We start from the raw sequence: 10,236 nt of genomic DNA, 5'->3' as shown, positions 1-10,236 counted from the left end.
ATACCTTAAAGAGACACAAAATAACTAAGAGATGCAAAATGACCAAAAAAGATACAAAATTACCTCAGAGACACAAAATAACTGCAAAGATATATCAAATGACAAAAGATTTTTAAAAAAGAGATACAAAATCACCAAATAAAGATAAAAAATGGCCTTCAAGAGACACAAAGATGACACAAAATGACTACAAAGAGATGCAAAATGACCAAAGGCTACAAAATTTCCACAAAGAGGCACAACACACACACACACACACACACACAAGGCTGCGTTAGGTCTATAAATAGATGCAAAACGACACAAATCAAGGCTAAACTACTGTTATATATATATATATATATATATATATATATATAATAATATACATTTTTATGCATGTTTTTATGTGTGTTTTTCTGTTTGTGTGTTTTTCTGTGTGTGTGTGTCTGTGTTATTTTTATACTATGTGTGTCTGTGTGTGTGTGTGTGTGTGTGTGTGTGTTGCTCCTGTGTGTGCTTATCTGTGCACAGGGACCCATTATCTTAGAATACGGTCCTTCTGTCGCAATCAAAACTCCACAGTGGACATAAAAATGCATTAAAGACATTGACTGACATAGATTTTGCATTATTTATAGATGGATGATGAATAAGAGGAAAACTGTGATGAGGAAGAAAATAAGGTCTGAAGAAGAGGTAGGAATGATCCATACTTTTAAGAGTTTGGTTTCAAAAAATCCACCCATGTACCTGTTCTCCCTCTCCCTCTCTCCATCGTTGACCGGTCCACATGAAATACCAATCAGCCGATGTTTTCCTTGATTTGAATCAGCCTCTGGTTTGTATTTACGCCGCTAGGGGTCGTATGAGGTCCGCGGATACGCCGCGCTCCCTTCCTCTGCATCCCGCTGCCGTGTGGCTGCAGGAGAGTTAATAACGTTACAACTACTGGGTGTAATTATAGCGCACAGCCTTAAGAAGAGCGCGTGAATGGCGAATGACTTCCTGCATACATATCACAACATTTGCATGCATTAACCCGGTGCGCCCAGCCTGTCCCCGGGCTCACACAGGGGCCCCGCCACCGAGTCAACAAGTCCTCCACTCAGTGCCAGCACAGGTCGTCTCTGTACGTGATGACGGACAGGTGGAGAGTGTGATAAGGATGTGGCAGCTGATGGGTTAAAGTCATAAATGTCGCTCTCTGTATCTTTTTTCCCTCTTTTGCGTCAGGTATTCTAAAGAGGAGCTCAGAGGGTGGTTGAGCGACATAGAGGAGCGGTGAGGGAGACGTGGGTCGAGCGGACTTTGACGGGCAATCCCTTTGTCCAATCAGGAGAGAGCTCTCAGCGTGACTTACAGCCGCGGGGGCTGAGAGGAGGAGGCGCGATGCGGGGAGAAAAAAAGCAAATAGTTGAGTGAACAGCGTCAGTAGAGAGTAGAGTGGAGGGGACCGCAGTGAGGGAGCAGGGTGCCAAGAGCAGACACAGAGCCAGAAAACAGGAGGACAAGTCCGACATTTATTTTCCGATTACGGAGCATCACAGAAGAGAAATCTTTTCATTCTGTTTTTATATGGATACGGATTTTCCCCCAACTCCTTTCCAGGCTGGTTTCATCACCCCGGCAGCACTGCGCTTCATTGGAATGTGCGCTGTAGCTTCTCCGGGACACGTCTGAAACGCACGACAACGGAGACAGAATCGAAAAGAGCTTCTGCAGTCAGTAAAACTCCTTTTCAAAACATCAAAATGCCTCCTTTTTAATGGGGCACATTTCTCCGCTCGCATCACGCCTTTTTGGAGACTTTTACGCGTTTTGGAGACTTGTGTCTCCCGACTGAAATGGGTGATGGAAATGGACATTTTGGCCACTAACAGAGGATAATAACGGTTTATCATATTTTCTACCCAAGTGCACTTGTTTTTCCGGCGATGATTGTGCTTTTGATTGTCCTGTGCATCACGGATGGAGTGTTCTCTCAGATACGCTACTCTGTGCCGGAGGAGGCGGACCATGGCACCTTGGTGGGAAATATTGCCGAGGACCTGGGACTGGACCTTACCAAACTGGCCTCCCGTCGCTTCCAGGTGGTGCCCAGCTCTCGGACACCGTACCTGGAGGTAAATTTAGAGAACGGCGTGCTGTTCGTGAACGAAAAAATCGACCGGGAGCATATCTGCAAGCAGAGCGCGAGTTGTCAGCTCAACATGGAGGTGTTCTTGGAGAACCCGCTGGAGCTGTTTCGGGTGGAAATCGAAGTGGTGGACATTAACGACAACCCTCCCAGCTTCCCGGAGACTGACATCACAGTGGAGATCTCAGAAAGCGCCACTCCGGGCACCCGTTTTCCCCTGGAGAGCGCGTTCGACCCGGACGTTGGCTCTAACGCTTTACGCACGTATGATATCACTACTAACAACTACTTTTACCTGGATGTGCAGACCCAAACGGACGGAAACAAGTTCGCGGAGCTGGTTCTGGAAAAGCCGCTGGACCGGGAGCAGCAGGCGGCGCACAGGTACGTGCTGACCGCGGTGGACGGCGGTCAGCCTCCCCGGACTGGCACCGCACTGCTCGTAGTCAAAGTGCTGGACTCGAACGATAACGTGCCGGTGTTTGACCAGCCCGTGTACACGGTGAGCCTCTCGGAGAACGCACCGGTGGGCACGCTGGTCATCCAGCTAAACGCCACCGACCTGGACGAGGGACTTAACGGGGAGATTGTTTATTCTTTCAGTAACCACATATCCAACCGCGTAAAGGACCTGTTCAGCATAGACCCGCGCACCGGGCGCATCGAGGTGCGCGGAGAGGTGGATTTCGAGGAGAGCAGCCTGTATCAGATCTTCGTCCAGGCCAAGGATCTGGGGCCAAATGCCGTGCCCGCGCACTGTAAAGTGCTCGTAAAAGTCACCGACGTGAACGACAACGCACCGGAGATCACCTTCAGCACTGTCACCGAGTCGGTGAGCGAAAAGGCGGCTCCCGGCACCGTCATCGCGCTGCTGAGTGTGACGGACCGCGACGCGGAGGAGAACGGACAGATCCACGTGGAAATCCTCGGTGATGTCCCGTTCAAATTAAAATCCTCCTTTAGGAATTATTTCACCATAGTGACCGACGGGCCGCTGAACCGGGAGCAAGCGGACTCCTACTCCGTCACCGTGGTCGCACGGGATAAAGGGACACCCTCGCTGGCTGCCAGTAAGTCCATCCGACTCCAGGTGTCCGATGAGAACGACAACGCGCCCACTTTTACGCAGCCCATATATGATGTGTATGTGACAGAGAATAACGTGCCAGGCGCCTACATCCACGCTGTGACGGCTCTGGACCCGGACATCGGGCAGAACTCGCTCATCAGCTACTCCATACTCGAGTGTGACATCCAGGGCATGTCAGTCAAAACCTACGTGTCCATCAATGAGGAGACGGGCTACCTTTACGCGCTCAGGTCCTTTGATTACGAGCAGCTGAAGGATTTCACCTTCATGGTCCAGGCCAGAGACGCGGGAACCCCGGAGCTCTCCTCCAACGCCACAGTGAAAGTCATCATTGTGGATCAGAATGACAACGCCCCCCTGGTGCTGGCTCCCCTGGGGAAGAACGGCACAGCCAAAGAGCCGCTACCCCGCTCAGCCGAGCCGGGCTACCTGGTGACCCGCATTGTGGCCATGGACGCGGACGACGGCGAGAACGCACGGCTGTCCTACAGCATCCAGAGGGGGAACGAGAACGGCATGTTCAGGATGGACTGGAGGACGGGTGAACTGCGGACTGCGAGGCGCGTGTCGGCCAAACGGGACCCGCACCAGCTGTACGACCTGCTGATTGAGGTGAGAGACCACGGGCAGCCTCCGCTGTCCTCCAGCGCTAGCGTGCTGGTGATGCTGGTGGACAGCGTGGCTGAGGGCCGCGGCGGCGGGGAGCGGGGAGGCGACGCCAAGGCCAAAGACGGCACCCTGGACCTCACCCTCATTCTCATCATCGCCCTGGGCTCCGTCTCTTTCATCTTCCTCCTGGTCATGATCGTGCTGGCCGTGCGCTGCCAGAAGGACAAAAAGCTCAACATTTACACCTGTCTGACCAGCGACTGCTGCCTGGGCTGCAGGTCCTGCTGCTCGCGCCAGGGCCGGGCCCGTAAGAAAAAACTCAGCAAGTCGGATATCATGCTGGTGCAAAGCGCCGGTAACGTCAGCGGGGCCGGTACGGCTCAAGTGCCCGTGGAGGAGTCAGGGAGCTTCGGCTCTCACCATCAAAACCAGAACTATTGCTACCAGGTATGTCTGACTCCAGAGTCTGCCAAAACCGACCTCATGTTCCTAAAGCCGTGTAGTCCGTCTAGGAGCACAGACACCGATCACAACCCGTGCGGGGCCATAGTGACAGGGTACACAGACCAGCAGCCTGACATCATATCAAACGGCAGCATTTTATCAAACGAGGTAAGAGTCCCTCTCATACCCACAGTGTGACCCCCCCTTCTACTCAGAGCATGTCTAAAACCTGATTCCCGGACCCCCCTGCCTGTTTGATACATGACAGGTTCAAAATGTTTCATCCAAGAGCCATTTCCATCCCCCTAATTTCCCCCCTGTCAATTCAGTGGCATGCCAGCTCTACAAATGGCTGTTATTGAGTGCTAATACACACATCCTCTGACTTCTTCCAGGTTCAAAGCAAGCACAATGATTAGCTGACATGTTGCCTTCAGGGAGCCCGGCCCCTGAAAAAGCACTCTCTGCATGCTTATGTTGAAAAAAATCTCAAAAAAATAATCAGAGAAGAGGTGTGTATGGTGGCTCAGAGGCTGCTGGTTGCTGTGGGTGCATCTGTGGGTGTATTCGTGTGTGGGGGGAGCACACCTCGAACACACACTCCTCACCAGATATGTGTCAGGGTCATTTCATATACTGTAAAATCTGACAAATTGATTTTACTTTAAAAAATGCCTTGCCTTGAAAAATGTTAATAAATGCAACCATTAGTCTGGATTTATGTTAAGTTTATATATAATTGTTAAATTTGCTTAAAAAAATGTTCTGTTTTCATAATTTTGGGAAGTTGTTGCAACGTGAAAATGAAAACTTTATAAATCAGTCTTTTTAAGTTCAATGAGTTCTAGTAAACCAAGTTTACTGTGCTGTATATCATATTATGGTTGTTGCAAACTAGTTAGTCATATTTGTATGAACTTAAACATGTTTAAAAAACAACTTGCAAATGTACATAAATATAAATATTAATCCTAATTTATGTTACCTTTATATCAAATTGTTAAGTTAACTTAAAGTTTAGTAATATTTACATAATTTTTTGGAAGTTTTTGCAACTTAAAACTGACAAGTTTAATCTCATTCTTTGGAAGTTTTTCTAACCAAGTTTACTGTGCTATGTATTATATTCTGGTTGTTGCAAACTAATCAATCATATATTGATTTTCTTTAGCATGTTAAATAAACAGAACTTGTAAATATACGTAAATACAACTCTTAACCTTGATTTATGTTAACTTTATATCTCATTGTTGAGTTTACTTAAAATGTAGTTATATTTACTTAATTTGCGCAGTTGTCACAACTTAAAAATGACAAGTTTAATCAAATATAGCTTTCTAAGTTTAAGCATTTTCAGTAAACCAAGTTTACTGTGCTATAAATATGCATTCTGCTGTTTGCAAACAAGTCAATCATATTTGCATATTCTTCAAGTTAAGTCAGAGTAACTTAGTTTACTTAAGTTGTTAACACTTAGAAAGAACAAGGTAATTCCACTTGTCATTTTACGTCGCAACAAATTCACAAATTAAGCATATACAGCTAAATTTAGAGTGAACTTAACATTTTATATACAAAGAAAACATGAATTAAGATGTATGGTGATATTTACTGTCTTTTATCAAGACAACCGGTCTCCAAGATTGTTTTAAGTAAGATCAACTTGTCAGATTTTATAGTGTAGCTAACATCAACTGTGATGCATCATTTCTGCTTCAAAAGTGGTGTTTTGTTTTTTCTGTGCTGATCAAGTTGCTCCTGCGAGAAGCTCAAAATTGCCCCCCCCCCCCTTGTCTTTTCAGACCAAACACCAGCGAGCTGAACTCAGCTACCTGGTGGACAGGCCGAGACGTGTCAACAGGTAAATATGGATTATCAGCCTGTCACATAAACCTCTTTGAATTTCATACACTGATATTCAAGCTGATGACAAGATCGAGATGGAATAAGGTTGATTTCATGTCCTCTTTGGTTCCAGTTCGGCATTCCAGGAGGCCGACATGGTCAGCTCCAAAGACAGCGGCCACGGGGACAGCGAGCAGGGTGACAGCGACCACGACGCCACTAACCGAGGCCATTCCTCTGGTAAGAGCTGCTGCGAGTGCCCCTTTCTTCGCTTTCGGCTTGACTTGATTGAAGCTGCATGTTAAAAGGGCGAATCGATGTGCTCTCTGGCCTCTATAGGACTGGAGTTAGCTGATTAGCATGTGGTTACTATGCGGTGTGGGTCCAGCAGCAGCAGATTGCTGCCTGTCTCTCCAGAAAATCTTCCTGCTCAGTTGTGTGGGGTTGGAAAAATGAAAGCTCATTTTAATTAGCATCGCACATGGCCGGAGTCAGCACTGTGTCCGGCAATCAGCTTTAATGCTGATGGTGTGGACATTCTCTCTAGTGACACTGTGGCTTGTGATTTCCTGTTATACCTCAAAAAAAAAGGAAAAAAAATAAGAAGAAAATGCTTAGGATGGCTAAACAGAATCCTGGTACAGTGCCTCTGAGTGCTCGCCCTCGCTGAGAACACATCTCTTAATATTTGTGCCTTTTTTCCAACACGTGATGATTTAATGTCACCGGGCAGAAAGCGAGCCCCGGCACTGTTGTTTGTAAATATGTGGCGGTGTTAATGAGGAGCCAGCTCCCTGTGAGCTCGGTCACTTGGTGCTGGAGACCACTCGATGAGACGTGACAGGCTTTTTAATGAGGCCACGCTCGCTCTGGAGTGCTGGGAAGTGGACCAAATAGGTTGCGGCCGCGGCAAACAAAACAGACGATTCATCCGTTCATTACATTAATTAACGCGGTCATTCATGCAGCGACTCTCCAACTGCACTTCTTCTTCCTCCCTGACCACATTTTTCCATACCCATCCTTTTTATTTTCCTTTTTTAATCTCCCCCTCCTATCTGAGCTCACACAATGGGGCCCCACTGAGCTGTGAATGCCGGTTTTATGTCTTTATTCAGTGGCGAGCTTTCTTCGCTGCATCTCTCTGCAGACTGTCATCGTGTCTGGTCGGCCACAGCAGCCCCCCCCCCCCCCCCCCCCCCCCCCCCCCAGCTTGCCTGCCACTTCCACTGTCACCCCAGTAGGCCTTGGTGGGTCACACAGACCACAAGTAAACAGAAACACAAAGACCTGATCCCCGTTTTAGCTCAGGAGCTCTGCGTTAGACCTGCACAACTGCTCCAGGTTTCTCTTTTCTCACCAGCGTGGAAGATTTTCTCTCCTAATCGGGACTGAGGCAGCCAGCTGCTTTGTGTGGATGGAGTTGTCCTATTTTGAGTGCATTAGCATTTCGTGTGAGCGCTGCCAGCCAGAGTTCATATTCTGTCATGAATAGTCACACTCTGTTATCAAAAGTAGGGCTGAGCAGCATTTGAAATGTGTACCTGAGTTTCAGTACCAAACCAGAGACACTTTTTGATGCTCTGTGGAATTTAAACCCTTTTTATCATAAAAATAAAATCAGCCAAAGGTGTCAAATGTTAGATGATTTCCACACATAAGAGGCTGTGCGAAACCTTTACCGAAATCTAATCTATCTGATAAAAGAAAGCTCTATAGAAACGTGAATCTGAACACACATTTGATGCCAACTCTGTGTAATGGACACAATTGTTAAGCACTAGTTTCACAGTTTCAGTGTCTTTTTTTGTCTTTTTCACCACTGTAGCACCCCGGCTGGTTGCTGAATGTGAACAGATTAGTCCTTTTTTCAGCACTTTTGGGGTGTCTGCAGGTCCTTCAACAGTCTCATCTATTCATTTTATAAATATTGGGCCTTAAAATTCATTAAGTAGTCTTAATTTTCAATTTATTAACCTTTAATTGCCACCAATGTTTTATCTGTCATTAGCGTTAATTTCTTTTTGGAAAAAATCAGTCGAGCTCTTCTGTATCAAAGTCCACATTCCTGATGTTACAAAACCTAATACTGTCTTTGTACTCTATACTTGCACTTATTTGTTGGCAAATTGTAGACTGACTCACTCAAATAACCATATCCCAACACAAAAACCACCTCTGCACTTCTCATATATACTACTTACTTTTATACTAACTTGCAATGCTTGAATAACGAAACAATTTGTCACTTAGATTTGGTTAAATTATCTTGGAAAGATCTTAAAAAGCATTAAATGTAACCTTTTAACACTCTGATTTGTGTGGAAACCCTATCATTCCTTTTTAACAAGAAAGAAGAGAAAATTATTTTATTCGCTCTTTTAACAAAAAGAACCAGCAGGGTCAAATGTCGGATGTTGTCCTGCAGGCCTGAATTGAGTCCCATATGTCCTGCAGCATAGTTTGATTACAAGCAGATTAAATGTAAAACTATTCAAGAATGCACACCTTATATAGAACCTTTATTTAAGTAGGAAGTCACATTGGGATGAAAACCTCCCCAAGATAGCATCAAATAGCAGCATCCAACACAAACATCGGTGTAGAGTTCTGTGGGGTGGATGCAGAGGCAACATCCCACTCAGTATTTAGAAAATGTGACTTTGTCCCCACATAAGAAAACATGAAAGTAGTAAAGGACTTTTATTTTGAAAAAAAATGAAAGACTATTAATGAATGCAGAAAAAAAATCACAAACTGGTGATGCAAAACATCAACAGAAAGCAGAGGCAGAGGAGCCCCAAACCCCTCTGTTTTATCTTTGCCCCCAACACCCAGCTCCCGAAGTTAAAACGAAATCTTCGCCTCCTATGATGAAAACCTCAAAAACCAACAGCGACATAGGTACGACAAAAAGCACATAACATACACAGTTCATTAACAAAGCAGCAGCACTAAGTTAAGTAATCATGTATACCATGTGAGAATGATGTGAATGTGTGGATTAAAGGTAATAAAACTAGAGTTTGACACCAGTACTTTTATATCTAAAGCTGGTGATATTAGATGATAATGCTGGAGAAGCCTAAAAATCCTCTATTTCAGGTCATATTTAGCAATGTATCAAATGACCACATGTAAAGTCCTTTAGAGGCTTTTTTGGCCTCTGAGGGTCTAAATCTCCAAAACAAGATTCTTAATCTAATTAGTCGTATTGTGATGCTGCTAAAAAAAACCCCAAAAAACAAACAAACCTGTAGTTTGCATCAGTTCTTGTTTCTCACAGTTGTGGAACATTTTCTATTTAAATTAAATTTAAATCAGGAACTGTGTGATCAAAGAATATATCAATCATTGATTTCACTAAGGAAGACTACAAAAGTTTAGCCATTCATTTATTTTGGTGCTATGGACACATTTCAGTTGGTGCCACAAAAGTATTGAGACTTAATTTTTAGTTTTTTTCACCACTGCGGGACATTTCCATTCCCAGTGGGGCGGGCCTGAGCCAGCAGCTGCTTTATGTCCTATTTCCAGTGTGTTTCATCGCGGGCCTGCCTTTTCACACACCCTCATGTACGCTGTGCTGTATTGTCCAGTTGTGATGCAGCAGCACTCTCCGGCTGACTTTGAGTACCCTTGGTGTTGCAAATAGGATACAGTTACTTTGTTGCCGAGTTATCAGCCATTTTAAACCGATTATTTGCCGTGCATTAAGTCTTTGTTTGATTAGGATAATTGATAGCGTGGCTTAGCGTCCCACAATTCAGCTCCCACAATGCTGCATAAAAAAAGAGCACAGGCTTTACTCTCTGCGTGTTAATTCAGTTTGTCAGCAGCAAGGGTGCACTCGAAGCGCATCAGTGTTTAATAAATGCTAATGTTAAATAAACACGTGTCCATGTCATCCATCACAGCGGAGCGTTAGCCTCCTCTCTTGACTTTGACAGGGGACGTAAGGGGGGGGGGGGAATCTGAACTTCCTTTTTTTTTTCCACTGAGACATTTTTGTCCACATGATCAGATTCATTGGAGCATTTGTTTTTTTTGTCTTGGGCTAAATTTGTTGAACTATGAGAACATTACACATTGACAGATGAATGCTGGTGTGTGAACGTGTTGGACATGC

At 45.3% G+C, this 10,236-nt stretch overlaps 1 protein-coding gene across 3 annotated transcripts in view; it reads left to right on the top strand.

Annotated features, from left to right (window-relative positions):
• Positions 1-1,446: 1,446 nt before the first annotated feature.
• The window catches only part of pcdh10b (protocadherin 10b), a 28,189-nt gene continuing 19,399 nt past the window's right edge, over positions 1,447-10,236 (top strand). For 2 of the 3 annotated variants that reach the window (XM_042493822.1, XM_042493820.1), the window contains exons 1-3: positions 1,447-4,430; positions 6,065-6,123; positions 6,241-6,347. In XM_042493822.1, coding sequence (XP_042349756.1) covers positions 1,917-4,430; positions 6,065-6,123; positions 6,241-6,347 — 2,680 coding nt within the window. In that variant the 5' untranslated portion in view covers positions 1,447-1,916. The remainder of the gene's footprint in view (positions 4,431-6,064; positions 6,124-6,240; positions 6,348-10,236) is intronic. The other variant, XM_042493821.1, reaches the window with a different exon arrangement.

Source organism: Plectropomus leopardus, chromosome 9, assembly GCF_008729295.1.
Source record: "Plectropomus leopardus isolate mb chromosome 9, YSFRI_Pleo_2.0, whole genome shotgun sequence".
Lineage (NCBI taxonomy): Eukaryota > Metazoa > Chordata > Actinopteri > Perciformes > Serranidae > Plectropomus > Plectropomus leopardus.
This window is presented reverse-complemented; position numbering and strand designations above follow the sequence as displayed.